Genomic DNA, 18,251 nt, shown 5'->3' with positions numbered 1-18,251 from the left:
TTGGAGAGGCGCCTCTAGTGGTAATTTTTGAAATTGCATTGCTCTAACTCTGTTCTTGCAGCTGCAGCAGGAGAGAGGAGAGGCTAAAGCGAAGTCGAGCGGAGTGTGGAGCAGGAGTGGAGCGAGCGGACAAACTTTTTTGTTTATTTTCCTATCGAGTTCCCACCGCCCACCTATCGAGATCAACAGAAGAACGCTGCTCCTCTCGCGCCCTGACTGAAACAGTGTCCGATTCAAGTGGCGAATCGGCGAACAGGCGTCTGTACGCAAGCTAGCTGTGGAAGTCTCTCGGCTTGAGGTGAGTATCGTCCGCTCTAACCGTTTGAACTTTGCCCCCCGGAGACGGAGAGATCCCTAGTCTTCTGCAAGACTACATTTATTCACCCCTGAGAGGCGCCCAAACCTCGTGCGCGTAAATTTGTCTCGATGTTTTCTGTATCTGCATACAATACATATTTTTTCATCTTTATCAATAAGAAGTAGGAAAAGTAGAAAATATTTTCCACACAACATGTGTTCCATTTAACCCTATCTTAACTGGCTCAGTGGGCAAAAAATGCGTGAAAATGGAATTTCAACTAAAAGAACTGTTCTCCGTTTTATCAGTTGAAATTTTTGCGCGTCGATTGTGTAGGTTTTAACTCGCTGGGCTGACGAAGCTCGCACCTGGTGTCACTTCTTATTCAGGCAGTTTTCGTTCGGTCACGCCTGGTGCTTCTCTCGCATCCGCGCGATGCAGCTGTCTGCCCACCTTTATTTCTGTAAGTTGTATTTTGAGAATACTAAACACACCTGCTGTCCTGGCAACCCTTGACAATTAATCGAACGTGTGATCATATTTTACATCGGTAAAACTATCACCTTAATGTTAGTTTCTTTCAAATCACGTAGATAATTTATATTTTAATTGCATACTGGAACATTAAACATTCATACAAATATGATTTTTTGGTGGTTTCGCTTGATTAAAGGAATTTGTATTACCGATTTCCATAACCACAATTTTTTGTGGATTCTCTGTTATGTTGTATTGTTGGTAGCTGTTCAGACTTTTTTCAAAATTTATCACAGTCATATTTCTATATTACCTAATACTCAAGTCATTTTTAGAAAATGTTATTTATGTTTAAAAAAATAAGCTCATTGTCAGTGAGGGATGACATTAAAACTGCCGTTATTTCTATCAGTTTGTTCTGAAATTATGTATTTTTTATGATTGTTGTTTCGACATTAAAGCCAAACCAAGTAATAAATAAAAAGCCATGCAAATTTTCAGATTTTAAGAATTATTTATTTGAAAATTCTTAATCTTGGCGTTGTACCAGATAAACCATATAACAACTGAATAAATTCGTCTCTAAAGCCGTGCTCTTAAAGTAGAAAGCAAAACACTTTTACTCTCATGATTTTTACAAATGAGTAACTCCAACGTTTTTTGTTAGCACGGCCAGAAACCTTTATTCTCTTGACCGACGCCGACTATCGTGTTTGCCGTTTGCCAAGTTTTGAACTTGACAGAAATATAACTGCTGTTGACCCGCGACGCTAAAAATAAGCTACGAGCTGAAACAATTCATCCTTTCACGCTTGATATTCATCAGGCGCTAAGGTCAGCACTCAAATTGGCCGACCTTCCGTGCCGAGTCAATGGCCTGGCGCAAATGGTAAATACGAAGTGTGCCATCGACAATGCACCAGCGTCGTTATCTAAATTTCGCGCTTGCGAAAAGAGGCCGAACGGCAGAATTGAAATAAGTCGCGTCCTTTCGCGGTCTGCACGCCCGAGCAAGCAGTGCAAACCGCAGCGATTGGAATATGTTATATAAATGGAAAAATTTGCTTACTCTTGGATGATGGTGCGACGAGCTGGAACTCGTGACCACGCCGCTGACTCACTTTCTGGAAGCGCCTAGACGTTATTATCTGTGTCGTTCCGGAAACGGGCATCTTCTTTTGTGTTAAACCACCATCCTACTCTTCTTTTTCGGAGGCTTGCTCACTTAACAATGAAGTTTTTCCTCCTTTGATTCATCCACTGTTTTTTTTCTGGTCTCTGATTGAAATCACACAAAAACAATCATCTTTCCGCGGCTTTTTTAACAATACAGTGAGTCATTTTAAATTCCTCTCTTTTCAAAAAAACCATTACTGGCAGGCTTTGTCTTTTGTCTGTAGCAGCCTAGACCTTCTTCAAGATTTTTTCTTGAAATGCAAACAGCACAAGAATCTTCCGAGCTTTTTGGTTCACTCAGTACAAAAGTGATTTTTTAATTCGATAAAAAACAAAATAATGCAAAGTTGTGACCCTTCTGGATTTCCGTAATTTTTTATAATTTACTTGACTCCCTCTACTTAAGAGCCACTCAATATATATGTATTCTTCCTCCAATCTCACTGCTGAAAACTGCCTTTTCAACGCCACACAATTTATTTTCGTAATTTTTAAACGCACAACGCACTTTATTCCGTCTTTCCCGCCGTTCAAGGCAGTTCTGGCGTCTGTTCTGCCACATTACTCTGATGCGTCCAGTCTTGTAGGCCAAGCCGTTGTCATTAAAAGTAAAATGAATTAATCGTGTGAAGCGGCGGTTTTTTCCCACGCACTGGGTGATAAAAAGTAAGCAGCGCAAAGAATGGTCGCCAGGGGTTCAAGGCGACGAGGGACCTTATCGCCTTAGTCACTCTGCAAACACCGGGGTCCTGGCCCAATTACACGGCAAACAAGTCGTTTTCCCCCTCAGACACGATATCCATCACTCGCCTGGTACCGCTTGGATCCATTATTCGATTCACAAACTCATTTGGAATGCCGACCTGTTTCGATTGTTCAATCAACCATGATTGAGTCGATTTTCCAAAATATTCCCTTTTTCCTCTTGTCTCGTCTATATCACAATAAATTCTTGAGGTAACAAGAAATTACGCAACACCCAAAGCCCGAAGAGAAACTTTGAAACCGCAATTAACGCCAATCATTACGCTCCAAGTCACACTACTGTTAAAGTTCCTCAACGTGTGTCTCGTGTCTCGGTTTTACAAGAACGCGTCTGGTAGTTTAATACGATTTTTTATATATCTATTTACGGCAAGTTATTAATAGTGCCCAGTTTGGCCTGTGCCCTTCGCATTGCTAGACGAGCCACTAAATTTAATTTTGTTGATGGTCTGTGGTGTGTTGGAGTTGGATGAGTTGACCTGAAGGCTGCCTCTTCTTAATTTTTGTGATTTCCTGCTACAATCTTGATTGTGAAGCTAAGTTTCTCCACATGGTTTCGATATATAGTAAGAGGAGAATTAAAATTTGTATTCAAGCTCTAAATATAAAATTGATTAAATTTCATTAATCTCGCTATAGACGACCTCCATCCACATCCTAGAAAAGAAGCCACATTCGAACAGAGCAAACTCCAGATTTTGCACTCGCGGAACGAAATGGCCAGCAGGCCCCATTAAAACGCGGCGTCGCGCTCTTGCAATTATTTCTCAGGGTCGCGCGGCGCTCTTTTTTAGGCACACAACAGTGGCTCTCGCTCTTTTCGGCTTGTGCGCTTCTTTCGGACTATATAGTGGCCCCAACTGTAAATTACAAAACGCGCTCTCTCAGTACAACTTACATCTGCTCAAACAATAATGGCGATGATAAACGAGCCAAGTTATATCAAAAGAGTTGAGCGCTCGACAACATCTGCTCGCTCGCGATGATTGCCGCTTTTGCTATTCAAGCAAACCCCTGAAAATTGTTCGAGAAGGAGCTCAAGTGACGATTATTGTCGTGCCTTCTGCTGACTGTTGCCACAACTGCTAATTGAGAGTAAGCACTTTCTGCGCTCAAACCTCCTTCGCGCGCCATTCGAAAATCGTTTGCCTCATACAAGGAAGTGCTGCCATGTTTGGCAGAATTTTACCGACACCAAGGAATTTCTTAAGAAATTGTCGGTCAAAATGATTCCAAGTATTTTAACTGTTTGCATTTTTAATATTCTCAAAAACTGCGGCTTTGGATGGCTGTGGCTTGTGACCTGATGCTTCTAAAGATTTCAGAGTGAACAATCGAAAATTTGTGAAGTAACTTAGTTTGGAAATCTTCTCCCCTCAGTAAATACATAAAAACTGGTTTCATCATAATCGTGTCTCGCTGTAAAAACTTAAAAAACAAATAATGTCTCGGATCTTGCGTAGTATTTTTAAAGATTAACGTGTTTTACTGATGATATCAAAGAGAACTTTGACCTAATCCGTTCCCTCCAAGCTCGACAAACAGTCGCCAAGGTCAAAGTAGGTCAAATCGAAATTACACTTAAGTGTCAAACGCTGGAATAAGGGCGCGCATGTCTGAAAACCACGAGTCATTTTTAAACAAATACCAGCTTTCAAAGTTTCACCAATTTTAACTGGCGGTGCGCGTTTGCTGCTGTTAAAAAGGCGTGCTTAAAGAAGCAGAATAGATAATAATCTTCACGCCAAGCAAAGCGTCTGCTCTTTCCATGTATGAAATAAAACAATTTTCAATGTCATGAAACTTTGCAGCTCTCAGTATCATAGAAAGTTGCCGCGTCTCAAAACAAATGGGCTGGGAAACGTAGCGCCGCGCGAGCAGCAATTAATTTCGCTCGCGGCTCCTCCAATGTGTGACGAATGTTCCGATTTTGCCGCCGGCGATCGTTATGCAAACGCGCACACACATTACGCCAGCAGTTTTAATTTCCTCCGTCGATGCCACGAGTTGAGTGCGGTTTCTGAAATTGGCATATAACGTGTCCTTGGAGCTCACAAACACACACACACACACACACACACACACACACACACACGCACACACGCACACACGCGCACACGCGCACACGCGCACACACGCGCACACGCGCACACGCGCACACGCGCACACGCGCACACGCGCACACGCACACACACACACACACACACACACACACACACACACACACACACACACACACACACACACACACACACACACATGCGAACAACCTAGGGCTGTTCGCATCTTGTGGGGTTGGTCGTTCGATCACATGACCCGCTCTGCTGATCGCCACGTCAGTTGCTGGTCTTAATTTAATTACACTGACGAGACATCGTCCGATGCATTGTCTGTGTCACAACCGGCTTCAATCTAATTACTCAGAACAGCTTACTGCAGATCGGTGAGAGAGCCGAGCTGATCACGCTATGCCAAAGGAGGACGCAAATTGATTACTGAACTCGCTCACAGGGATGCACGATGCATGCAACCTTTCAGCTAATAGAAAAACGTGTAACCGTTGCTGTTTACTTTTGCCGCATCCAGTTGTCCGGAATTTATTTCCAGAATATAACTTCCTAAAGTGTTTTGTTATGGACATCGAGAAATTTAATTTTTATCTTAACCTAAAAATCAAATATATTTTTAAAAATTAAAAAATTCAAATATTTTATTAAATTTGGTACAAGTTAAAACATTCTTAGTTGTCGTTTAAATTTACGGAAAAAATCGGCACATAAAATGGTGTGACTGAAAATTTTGACATAATTATTCCACTGTAATTATCGAATGGCTAAGCTCTGCGCAGAACAATTACCTGCGTGTGCAATTCTATGTTTTTTGTTAGATAAAAACGCGAATTTCATGGATTTCTACGAGAGTAATAAAAATCAAACGAAAATGCAAGGACAGGATTGTGGTAAATTTTACAAACATTTGATTACTTGTTAGCAAACAATGCAAAACATTGTATTTGCTGCTCAGTAAATATCCGATTTACACTTTTACCATATTTCACAACGAAAAATTATAAAATTCTGAAGCTGTAGAGCGCGAAAATATAAGAACAACCCAACGCTGAGTTCCTCTGGTAACTCAAGGTTGATTATCAGTTCTGAATATTGTTGTCATATCAACACCCGTATGTATTTCATTCCGTAATTGTAGGTCTACTCTACATTTATTTTACTTAAAGATCAGCAGTAATTTTGCCAACTATATATCATTTATTTAAATTGTTCTCGTCACTTCCTCAATATTATGCAACTTATTGACAGATGTTGTTGCGAGGACAAGAAAATAAGACAGGACAGCGTTCACGCTTAAAGTACAATTAGCAGTCCTTGATTGCTACGTCGCGTCAGATGCCGCACACAAACACGTAATATATCTTTGCTAAGGGTGTGACGGATATTTCATCCTCGGATATTGCATCTGTTAACATTGCAATCGACATTTCAGTTCTCGCCGCTGTATACATAACAGTAAATCAGGAAGTCAACATTGCATTTCGAGAATTGGCTCATCAGCCAAAACTATGTAGCAAAATGTTGCATTGAACAAGCCAAACAGAAGTTTACGAGGATGAAGCGCTAGATTTTCCAAACACTAGATCGTTAGTGTCAAAGTTGTCTGAATGGAATTCTCAGACGATCGAGCACGGTCACCGTCACACGTGTGCTCTCTCATAACAAATCCGACTCGAGTTTCAATGAGACACTTGTCCGCCCCCGACCATCTCGTGCCAGCCTGTCTCCGTCATTCCGACTTAATTCATCCGCAGCGATCACAACATAGAGACGTCTTCGTTTTGCGCATAATATCGCCTCGGATTGCTTGTGTCCTGCTCTGGTGAGAAGTTTAATTAAAAACTCAGCTAGAAAGTTGAGTGTCTCGTAAAAGCGATTTGTGCCTGTGGCGATTTTGATTATTCCTGTCTTCGCTTGCATCGCAGCCCTCTCGCTGCGCATAAATGCTCTCGTGACCTTTTCATCTGTTCGTCGCTCTCATTTCTCTCGGCAAACTAGTTTTCGCTTGCATGTCCGCGAATCAATTTGGAACGGCCGGCAAAGATTTTAAAACAGAATCGCTTTTGGAATGTGTTTCTTATTGCTCAGCTATATAGAGACGCACGCAAGTTTTGAACACTGACAATGGCACTTATCTTGATAATGGCATGACATGTGCCACTACGTACTTTCACCGCTATCAGCGAGAACGTTATTGTTTTTAACTTTTTTTATCAGCTTCTTATTGTCCACGTGCCGTACTATTTTCTTTCAATGTATGCATCTTGCTAGATTAAACTAAAAAAATAAAAGTGCTGCTGCTTATGTTATATGTAGTTCAAAGGGTCTACATACAATATTGTTGCAAATGATGAACTTCACCTTTGAAAACTGGAACGTTTATTTTCAAACAATAGTGATTATACCACTCTAAGATTTTTAAATTAATATATATGATCAAGCTCTCATGCTTAAGCCACGCACTGAATTTCAACAAGATTTGTTCGTGTCCTTAAGAGTGTATTTCTGGCGCCATTCATCAAATTGATTGAAACGTTGACTCGGGAAATTTGGCACACTGATCGCCAGCATATCTATGTGTTGCAGAATAAAATAAATATTTATAGCAGTGAAATACAAAAGTCAAGCATATTTGCCAAACCGTGCTAGTTGGTTAGTGCGGATGTGCTTTACTCTCGATTTATTTGTACTATTTTCAGCGCTAGACCGTGCGAAATGGGATAACACGCGCTCGTTACAAATAATTCTATCGGTTTACACATCACAACACGCACGACCATCCCCCCAGCCAAAGCAATTTTGTATTATCAGTCCGACCGTCCGTGATCGTGGCTCTTTTGGAGGTCTCACGGTGTCTAACCTACCGCACCCCAAGGCTCAAAATATCCAATTCGAGCGCGGGTCAAGAGCACGCGAGCCGTCGCTTGGGCGTGTTCCACCGTCCGACCCATATTATCGTTGCCGAAAATCTCCCGCGGGTCGATATCGTTTTGCACTCTGCGGAAAGGTCACACTGGATACGCCGATTCCCCACCCACCTAGACTTTTACGATTCGCGAAAGCTCGCGCGATCGACAGTGGGTGGAACGTCGCACGTGTATTCCACATCGCTGAGGGGGGAGCTGCAGTTCCTTGTGCGGGGGTTCCGTTTCAACCCGGAATATTCGCGTTAGTCCACACGCGGTGCACGCAGACCGGCCGACGTCAATACTCGGCACGCTGTGGGTAAACGTTCTCCGGTGACGTCAGCTGGATTTGCGTCCCTTTGACGCGCTTTGCCGGCTTTTGCGTGTAATGTGATGGTAATAACATGATCCAATTAGCAAGATTTTGGTCCTAAAGTGGTTTTGAAACGAGCTTTGGTCAGCTATTTAAAAGCGGAAGCTAAGCTTCCCAAATTTAGCGACGTTCGACGTTTCAATGAAATGTCATGAAACGCTTGTATAAATCTAACTGATTATTTTTTTTAATGCGCCACTGCGGCTTTGACCTTTGACGTAAATCGTTAAACTGCGGTTTTGGCTTTCCTCATTTTGCTTCTATGTTATTCAATCACTTTATTTCCTACATAGTTCCGGAATTTGATATTTCCATGAAACTCTAATACTGTTGTTTAGTGATCATTCTCAAAAAATAATATTTTTTCTGTTCCCTGTTTTGTTTGTTTTTATCAAAAAACTTATTATTTCACAAAATAGATAACAAAATTGTCGTTTTTGATAGCAAGTCATGCGCATTTTTAACATTATTGCATTCTCATTACCATTTACTTAGTTATATTAACTAAATTACGTGCAATACATTTATGTAGATTACTTTTTTGGACGAGGGCAAAAACAAAACGAGGCAACCTTGATACCTACTATAGTGCCATTGGTAGTCCTATGATAAAGCACTAGTATTTTACAGTTCATTGTTCCAGAGGTAGCGCTGTGAAAAAAGCATTTGCTAATCTGGCACTTCCTTTCGTTAACCACTAAATTTATCGCACTCAATTAACTACTTCTGCTGACGAACCATTGTAATCTGGTTTGCAAATTTACGTGCACTGTGAGAAGTAAACAGGCGTGAATTCTTTATGCATGCGGCCACATGTTGATATGGAGGCTAATGAAGTGCGTGATGGAAGTGACACATTTCTTCCTCACTCGAGACGGCCGCTCGCTGGAGTTGTACTACACACACCATTTTTTCTATATGCTCGGCGTGTGCATTTTCTCCGGAGTTTGTATAAGTAGTCGTTGCGCCGAAGCGGCACAAAGGCAATCTCCGACTCCGCTGCCGCCGCGTCCGACTTTTCCCTTGCGAGCCCCGCGGTCATTTCGATCGCGTGAATTGTCCTATTTCCTACAGCCAAGGAGAGGAACTGCACGCGCAAATTACGTGCTTCATTCCGCGAATTTTTTCTCCAGGGGTTGAGCATGCAACCAGCTCGATCGTGAAGTTTAGCTGGTTGCATATTTTTCATAAGTCGGGGGATCGTTTCCTCCTCATTTTTATTTGTAATATACTGCAACCTGCAATAAAAGTAAAAATATTGCACCACATGTTCTTAGATTTAATTTTTTTCTTCGAATAGGTGGTTAAGTAAAATATTGTTATTGCCTCTTGCGTTTAAATAGCCCAGGCGAAATGGCTACGACGCTTTCAATCCGCTCATTTCCATCTTTGAAGACGGTCGTCTGTTACATTTTTAATACATTTCCATTCTTGTCGACGCAGCTCCCATTTACGTCAAGTAAAATTTTGCCGGAGGCTCGAAAGTGAGCCGAAAAAGTGTCCATCGCACTGTCGGTGCGACGCAGAAAATCGATATTAGGCCGTGCGACTAAGTTGGAAAGACTGCTGCGCGAGCACGCGGGCCGGGAGAACGGGGAGGCGAATTAAAGAAGCACATGATTCAACCCCGGCTAAAGTCAATCCCATTATGTGTATTTCAAGACGCTGGCGCGCGTGACTCGCGCCTCACATTACTAAACGAATGTGTATATACCCCACGCGGAATGCGTGTAAGCACGTGTGCGTCCATTTCTCAATGGCAGGAAGGCGTTTAGCATAGTGCGCAGCTAGCCCGAATGGGATTTTTATTTATCTCGGTCATGAGTCACGGGAGCGATTCGGTTGACCGACCCGGCGCCGACGGGCACCAGGAAATCCTGCTAAGTGAAAATATTGTTCTCACCCTCGAAAACGGACAAGAAGTCGTGGGAAGTTGCGCACTCGTTAGCTGGCAAGCGTTTCCACCCGCATGAATCATCGCAGGTGCATTATTATGGATGATAGAATTACAAACACATGGCAAGAAATGTGTGAATAAGGGTACGGGAATGTTATCTTGAGCAAGTAAAACACACACTTGTATTTGAGTTAAGTTGACGTGATATTTTCGCTCTTAGTGCCATCAGCTCATTTATAAAATGTATAAGAAGTAGTACTATATCTGCTCCGTGCAATCTCGTTCAATTTAAAAGAAAAATGGCAAAACCATATAAACTGCAAGCGGATACATACCACTTTGCCAAGTTGCGCTATACTCTTTTTTCTGAAACTACGCATTTTTCGGCAGTTCCCCAACCTCACGTGCGGAGCTACCGATTCTGATTGATGAAAGATCTTAGGCGAGTGGCGTCTGCTACTTTTTCGGCTGTTATTTCTCGTTATGCATAAAGCCGAAGGATCAGAATGAAACGTCGAGACCTGGAAATAACGATTGACTCTCCTGGAACCTATTTATAAAGTCTTTCTTCCTCCTACGCCCATATAGCGTGCAATCAATATATATGGAAGCCAGGCGGCTTGCTTTACAGCAACCCTGTTACTCGGTTTGTGCATCCAAAGTTTTTGAGTGCAGAGCACAATGGCGCAACCCTCCATGTAAACGCTCAACTGATCGAATAGAACGGAAACACATGTGTGTACATTGAGAAATGATCGAGTAAACAAACAAATAAATAAGTAGCGGATGAAACAAAGCCGTTGTTACGCCACACACATGTGCGAGCGAGCAAATAATGCGTCTTTTTCTCTTATTTCGTCTGCCGCACACGTAATTAGAGAATAGAGCTACGCTCGCGAAAGAGAGATAGGTAAAAAATGTGCCGTACGTGCGGCCACTTGCAAGACTTCTTCTCGGCGATCGGCCTCATTCCTCTTGCCTGGAATCGAACAGAATGAGCCCGTTTATTTAATCACTGCGTACCCCGCTCCGGTATAATGCGCCCATTGTTGTTGTTGGAATGGTTGCGTCAGCCGAGTTGCATTACGCGACTCCTCCTAACGTTATTATTCAATTTGCAAGCACGACGGCGGCGTCACACGGCGGATTATAATTTGTTTGCAAACCACCTCATATCGTTGGCTATATGGTGGTGGCGTCCGCCAGTCCGCGCTTCTCGCTATTTGCGTCCGCCGATTGCACAGCACGCGCGTCTCGCGGCGCTTTGCCAATTCGGGGCTCGCGCGGAGGCTCGTCCCATCCCGTCCCGTGGTCACAAAACACAAGACTCGGCCAGTCCGAGTCAGTTCGTTGCCGGACGCCAACCAGACATGAAGCTGATCCCGCGCTGCTCCCTTCTGTCCGCAGTCTACTACCTAGACAGCGGTGGCGGCTGTTTCGGTGTCCGCCGCGCTGAACATGCCAAGAAGCGAGTGAGGATGGCCAAGATGCGCTACTCGGAGATGCCGACCGACTACTCGTGTGACAATTTGGCCGCCATGAGGATCAACGAGGTATGAAATTTTCATTACGCCCGCCCTTTGTTTCCTCTCGTCACACACGCATGCTATTCCTTTTTTTGTCTGCCTAAGAGGGTCGCTTTCGGGTCGAGCATCGTAGTCGCGGCATTTGCTCTTTTAAATCATCGTCTTAACTTGGAAATAATGCCTTGAACCGATAGGGTACAGATTCATTCGCTGCTTCTTCCTACTGCAGAATGACGATTTCGCATTCCCAAAAATCTTTGATTTGTGCCATCTCTCAAGTCGAGTTGTGTCTAAAATGCACGACCCAAGTCATTATCTTTCTTTTGTTGCCGCCCGTGATGCAGAGTCCATCAACCTATTGTGTATTCACGTTCCCATTGTGTCCCCCAGTGAGAAGGAAAAACGAAAGAGCACAAGTACTGGGTGGGGTTGTTTGGAAGCAAATTCAATTCAATAATGTGGAGTGCTTATCTCGCTTGTTTGACCACGGCTGTTTGCTGGGACGGAGAAAATTGTGTTTGAAGGCTCGCTCGATTGACTGGGCAAATATGTCTATTTCGAGATGACGAGCCGACAGTTTTTTCACTCTACAAACGACGCTCTCCATTCTGTCGCGCTTTATCGGTCTTAGCTGCCAACGACTAATGACGAGCCTAACCCACTTGCTTGTAGGACCAGTTGGATTCGTGCTGGTCACAGAAGACTAGCCTTCACAAGATTATCCCCATCAGGCGCGACTCGTCAGTCAATGAGCTGAAACACTTGTCAATTTACAAAAGCCCCTTTTGCGGCACGCCGGAACTTGAAGTCAACACTAGCGTCAATTATCATTCAAGGTTTGTATCCTAATCAATATGCAACGGAAGCTGCCGCCCTGGATCGTTTCATACACACTCGAGTCATTTCTCTCTCTTTATTAAAGCACAATTTTTTTAATGCCTTTAATGAAGTTGATCCAGGATTAAGATTGACTCTGATTTTCAACCCGCGCCTTGTTTTATTGCAGCTCTTTACCGCGATGTCCACCAATTCACAAATCGCACAGCTTGCCCCGAGGTTGTGAGGAGCGCTGCTGCGAATCAATTCAATTCAATATCTTACAAGTGCCACCTGAAGATTTTGCCAGCCAGTTGACGCGGCTCGACATGGAAACTTTCAGGTCAATAAGCCCAGAAGAATTGAGCAGTTGCGCATGGAGCAAGAAAAATAAGCTTCAGGTGGCACCTAACATAGTAGCTTTCACAAGGAGATTCAACCATGTAAGCATTGATATGACGAGTGATGGTTTAGGAGTTTCATATTTCCACTCGCCCCAGGTTAACTTTTGGACGGTTGAGGAAGTTTTGTCCGGAGACAGTCCGAAGAAGCGAGCTGAAGTGTTGAGCCACTTTATCAAAATAGCTAAGAAGCTGCACGAACTCAACAATTTGCACTCTCTATTCGCTATCATATCCTCTCTCCAATGCGCCTCTGTGTTCAGGTAAGTCGCAGGAAATACACTGCGCAAATTTCTTATTTGAACTCAACAGGCTTGCCAAAACTTGGAGCTATCTATCAAAAAAGGAGAGACAGACCTTTGACAAGCTGGCTGACGTATTCTCGGACAAAAACAACTGGGGCAACCTGCGCGAGCACATGGAGAGCCTGAAGCTGCCGTGCATCCCCTATCTGGGACTCTTCCTTACCGACCTGGTTTATATCGACTACGCGCACCCTCACTCTGGCGGCCTTGAATCGGAACAGCGCCAGCTCAAAATGAACAACATCCTGAGGGTGATTTCCAACTACCAGCAAAGCGACTACTCCCACTTGCAAGCGTTGCCGCACATCCAGGAGTATTTGGGCTCCAAGCAGTACATTGAGGAGCTGCAAAAGTTCAAAGAAGACGACCAATACAAGTAAGACTGAAAATGCGCAATTGTTTTTCTATTCTTAACCGCGTCTTTCTTCTATTTGCAGACGCTCTTTAAAATTAGAACCGCCATCACCAGTGCCAAGCTCATCCTCCTCCAAAGAGTCGGTGAGCGACGCCATGGCCCAACCAGGCCGCGGCTCCGCTGCCTCGCTCAACAACTCCCCCTCCAGGGGCTCGGGTTCCATGAGACTCTCCTCTGCGCCCATCAAGTTTGTGCCTGGCCACCGCAAATCGCGAAGCTTGGGAACAAAGTGAGTACACTTCTTTTCCCGATTTTGTTGCGCTAGTTTTGCGGTTCTGGTGCTCTTGATAACATCTCATACTAAAATTCTCTAATTGTACTGCCTTCCTCTTCTTCAAAACCCAAATTTCATTCGGGCCATTGTCTCGACTATTTGCGAAGGCAGCTCAATTTCCTGTATGTGCTAATTGCTTGGTGGTTTGCCAGATTTCGTAGTACAAGTCTACCGCGCAATTTTCATAAGCAGGGCGGTTCCCATCTCTGTTCTGCTCGCCCGAGTTTGGGCACGTGGTAAGTAAAGGGCAGATTCTTTAATCTTCTGCATGCTTTCCCTTCAATTTCCCCTCGTTTCAGTGACATTCCTTTCACCTTCTTGCTTTAATATTTTAGAATTTGCGTTTGAACCGATTGCCCCGCATAAATTTCATTACATTTTAATCCATTATAAAAAAAATACATACTTGAGAGCACTAACTTGAGATGGGGTGAAATTCTTCTATTTGAAATCTGTCATGTGGTGTACCAATGTGGGGTGCTCTATTTTGCCATCTTTGATTTTTCTCGTTATAATTAGTTTCCCCAAAATGTTTTATAATATGTTGTGAAAAATATTTACTTGATTTCCATACCAGTAAATGTGTGTCACATAATAGTTGAAAAGATATAAAATCTGTTTGATGGGTACTGCGAAGTTTTTTTAAAAAAGTGAGCATTAACGTTAAAAATAAAAGATATTTAAATATGAAACAGGAATTTTCAATTGGTTAAAATCAAGAATATTTTAAAAGCAAGTTTTCTTAAGAGTACCCCTGAAAATATACCCCTAATTTGTTTTTCCTGTTTAAAATATCAATTTCCTCGTCTGCAGTGTGTTCAGAGCATGCCACATGGGGAACCCAGAAGACTGTGGCATTGATAATCCCAGACATTCGACTGGAGATCGTCATCTGTTGGATGATTCATTTATTGAAGAACATCTGGAAATCAGAGAGGAAGAGCATCATCTGAAAGATGACCGGCTCGCTGAAGATGAAGATTGCGGCCTTTTGCTTAAGAATGAGTTTGTTGTTCGGAACCACTCAAAAGACGTGATAATCAACTCGCATTTGGTTGCAGATGTCCACTGAACGAGCTGGGAATGTCTGTGGATGAACACTGCCAGATGCAAGGCCTACTGCGTCGCAAAACTGTTGTAAAAGAAGGCAGAAAGCCCGCCGTTTCTTCCTGGCAGAAACACTGGATTCAGCTTTGGGGCCACTCACTTCTATTTTTTGGACCAAAGTCATTCAAAGGGTATTGCATTTTAAGTGTAAAATGTAATGGTTTTTACAACTTGGCTGTTTATAGATTCAGCAATGACCATCGGTCAGACTACAAAAGGGATCCGTGCAAGGCGAAATCTATTTTGGGCTGGACCGTGACCATCAGTGACAACACAGCACAGCCAGACTTTCAGCTAACCGACTCAGCTGGAGGTAAGTGCGTCAAATTTTGAAACCAAAGAAAATGCACAGTAATCATTTGGTCCTATTGTTAATTTTATTTCACCAAAAGCAAACAATTGCATTTTTGAATCGGTCTGTGTCACTTGTAAAATTTAATTTCAGATCGCATTTTCATTTAATTAAAATAAAGTATTATCTCAATGAAATTATTATTTGGTTAGAAATTATTTTTGATACCATTATAAACGTTTGCAGTAATGAGTTAAATCTAAACTATGTTTGTCGTTGATCGTATTTTAAATCAGCTTCACATCAGTCTGAATTTACCAAAATTGAAACTTACAATATTTTTTTCAGGTAACGTTTACAAGTTCAAGGCACCATCGAGGAGCGAAGCTCTCAAGTGGTACTGTTACCTGCAGCACGCCATCAAAGGTGGAAAAGAAAAGCCCCTCCCCGCTAATCTCATGTCATTTGAATGAAGACTGCATTTAAAGAGATACAAAAATGACCCTATTTAGCCCCTAAAGCTACAAAGGCTGTGTCTGTCCTTAGAACATATCTCTTTTGTTGGCTAGCAGTTCGTCAATGTCTTGCCTTAAATTCTACACGACACGTCTAGACCATAGATCTGCTCAAGAGATTTCTATGATAGAGAACTAGAATTAACACTTATAAAATTCTCAGCTTTGTGTAAAATTCGTGTACAAGTTATTATTATTTGTGGATCATTTTAACCAGTTAAAGTTTTTGCTAGTTTTTGTCTGATCTTCAGTTAAATTCTCTTTTGCAATAACTGTACAACTTTGAAATGTGTTTTATCATTATCTTTTAAGTAAACTACTATTTTTTACATAATTTTCTCTATGGGATTATTTTGTTAATAAAATACCGCGTAAAAAAGCAGGAACATAAAAATCTTGTTTTGTTTTCCTATTATTATTTCGGCCTGTACTGAATCAGAATCAATAAGTAGGACGTAGTTGTGCTGACAATCTGGAATCAAGTTTCGTGTCAAAACCTGCGTCAAATGAATTTGGTCATTGCTCACCGCAAACAGCAGAGAGAAATCCAAAGGAATGATGCCCCAGGCTGTAAAATCCACATGGGCAGCTATAACTTGCGCCTGGAAAATTTCTAACTAATGGAACAGCTATCAACATAATTTTCCAGCGGCTTAACATTAAGCAAACCTCCTTTTTGATATCACCGTGGAGTCTGTGATCGCCGAGCAAACTCAGCTGCCAGCCAGTCTGTTTGAACTGTACCAATTGACATAACCCCTTGAGGTCGGGAGAAAAAATGTGCTCACCTCCGTCACCAGTCTGGAGGCGGAGAAGCAGACAAGGAAGATGCGCGAAAGGAACATGACCACAAAGAGCCACTGCACATTTTGTAGCAGCTCATTGGCCTCGTCTTGGTCGCGGCCGCCCTCATAAAAGCCGTTCACGCTGAAGTAGGCGTTCAGCACGGTTCCCACGAAGCAAAGAGAGCACCCCAGGAGCAGTTGGGGCGCGAACGCCGCGTCTAGTTCCTTTGATGCCGACACCAGCTTAGAGTGGGTCAGCCGAAGCGCTTCCAGACGATAAATTGCACCAATACCGTTGCGCCTCACCACCTTTACAATCATTGCATGAATAATCTCGTACGAATGTTAGAATATGAGAATTAAAAGACAGAATATTATTAAGTCAAATTTTTAACAAAAATTACATACAGAAAATTATTTCCTTTAAATAAACCTGGTTGAAATTTTAATGTTTTTTTTTTGTTATAGAAACTTGTCAATGAGAAGTATAAATCACGATAGTTTTATTGAGCCCCAGTAAATCGCACCTGAATTCGAAGGTTCAGGTTCCACACCCAGAATCGAATCGCCAGGCATGCGACACAGAATTGCGCCTCGACGAGTGCTCCTGCGATGGCACTGACATAGTAGGACATATAGGTCACAGAGTCATAGTAAGCGTAATCAAACTCCTCCAGGAATGAAGCAACCAAATCCGCAATGCTGGCGACAATGGAAACGGCGGGCGGCACTAGGCCTATGGCTAAAGACGGCCCACCTTTGGCGGGTGTTAACTCAGCGTCGAGACTCCAGAGCAAGGATAGCGTGTCCAGGACGGACGACGATCGGAACATGGCCATCAGCATTTGCAGCGTGTTCATCGCAGATAGAAGCACGGGCTCTAGACCGCTTATCTTGTTGGAAAAAATGACATCATAATTTCGTGACAAACACGTTCCGGAAAACGTGTGGTTATTTCAAACTTCCACGCCACTATCCGCGTTCGTGTGCTGGAAAAATTCTAGGAAGTTAAAAGTTTGAACTCACATATGCAATTCGCCCGACACGCGAGTCATGCGGTTTGCTTTTTTCACCTCTCAAGGCAACTCGATAAAATTAACAACTATATTGGAAGCGCATTTTTTTGCCTGGGTAACTGTTTTTGGATTTTTCTTATTTACTGCCAAAGCTAATATACTCACTACTTTCCCCTCGTTTAAAGTGGTCTGTGCGGTGTTTTGTGTGAGGAATATCCACAGACCAATGCTCATACACATGAAGAAGGAGCTGTAAATATTTTTTTTGCACAGGCGTTGATTTTACAGATTGTACAACCTGTAAGCGATATTAGCTCGTGAGCGTATTAATTTTTCAGCGGCTGGATCGTAGATAACTGGAGCTACGCCAAAAAATTTAGAAAGCCAGTAGACCAGCATCAGGGTGATTTCTGGCCGCTTCGCATTCACGATTGGAGTTGTCAACGGTGTTGGCGGCGGAGCGAAGAAAAGTGGCTCCCTCGAAACTTTGGTTTTCCACCTATAAAATTTTGCCAGACCATGTGATCCGTTTTTTCTCATGATGGGACGCATACTGAAACGAGACTAAGCGGTTGCCAGATTTTGCGTTCAGTATGGACGCGTAAATTATTCAACTGACAAGGAAAATGTAAACATTTTGATTGACACGTTCAAGCTTTTGTTGAATTGATGGTTTTGATGCACGGATTGACGGGTGTTTGCGTTGCTCATGCTGCAAATGAAATCTATTCAAACCATTGAAAGGCTTGCTTGTCCCCAATTCCAAAATATGGTTAGGTATTATATATTATTATTATATGTATTATTTATATATATCTGCAATTAAAAAGTGAGCATG

General features: G+C 42.7%; 2 protein-coding genes across 5 annotated transcripts; one reads left to right on the top strand and one right to left on the bottom strand.

Moving 5' to 3' along the window:
- The first annotated feature begins 63 nt into the window (after positions 1–63).
- On the top strand, positions 64–16,006 carry RalGPS (Ral GEF with PH domain and SH3 binding motif). 4 transcript variants are annotated; one of them, XM_065486388.1, is made up of 12 exons: positions 64–298; positions 11,369–11,514; positions 12,160–12,323; positions 12,494–12,746; positions 12,804–12,967; positions 13,017–13,385; positions 13,447–13,653; positions 13,851–13,934; positions 14,512–14,703; positions 14,760–14,936; positions 14,991–15,118; positions 15,446–16,006. In XM_065486388.1, the coding sequence occupies exons 2-12, from the start codon at positions 11,440–11,442 to the stop codon at positions 15,568–15,570; spliced, it is 1,938 nt and encodes a 645-aa protein (XP_065342460.1). In that variant the 5' UTR covers positions 64–298; positions 11,369–11,439; the 3' UTR covers positions 15,571–16,006. The 4 variants fall into 4 exon arrangements, with proteins under 4 accessions (XP_065342460.1, XP_065342458.1, XP_065342459.1 ...); XM_065486386.1 differs by lacking the exon at positions 64–298 and adding an exon at positions 719–761; XM_065486387.1 differs by lacking the exons at positions 64–298; positions 13,851–13,934 and adding an exon at positions 719–761.
- LOC135941122 (uncharacterized) lies at positions 15,964–17,956 on the bottom strand. The gene is made up of 7 exons (XM_065486411.1): positions 17,712–17,956; positions 17,579–17,663; positions 16,925–17,290; positions 16,401–16,706; positions 16,282–16,350; positions 16,140–16,229; positions 15,964–16,084 (listed from the first exon to the last, which is right to left on the bottom strand). The coding sequence occupies exons 1-7, from the start codon at positions 17,951–17,953 to the stop codon at positions 16,028–16,030; spliced, it is 1,215 nt and encodes a 404-aa protein (XP_065342483.1). The 5' UTR covers positions 17,954–17,956; the 3' UTR covers positions 15,964–16,027.
- Between the last annotated feature and the right edge of the window lie 295 nt (positions 17,957–18,251).

Source organism: Cloeon dipterum, chromosome 3 (assembly GCF_949628265.1).
Source record: "Cloeon dipterum chromosome 3, ieCloDipt1.1, whole genome shotgun sequence".
Taxonomy (NCBI): Eukaryota; Metazoa; Arthropoda; class Insecta; order Ephemeroptera; family Baetidae; genus Cloeon; species Cloeon dipterum.
Note: the sequence above shows the minus strand (reverse complement) of the source record. Positions and strands in the feature narration are given on the sequence as shown.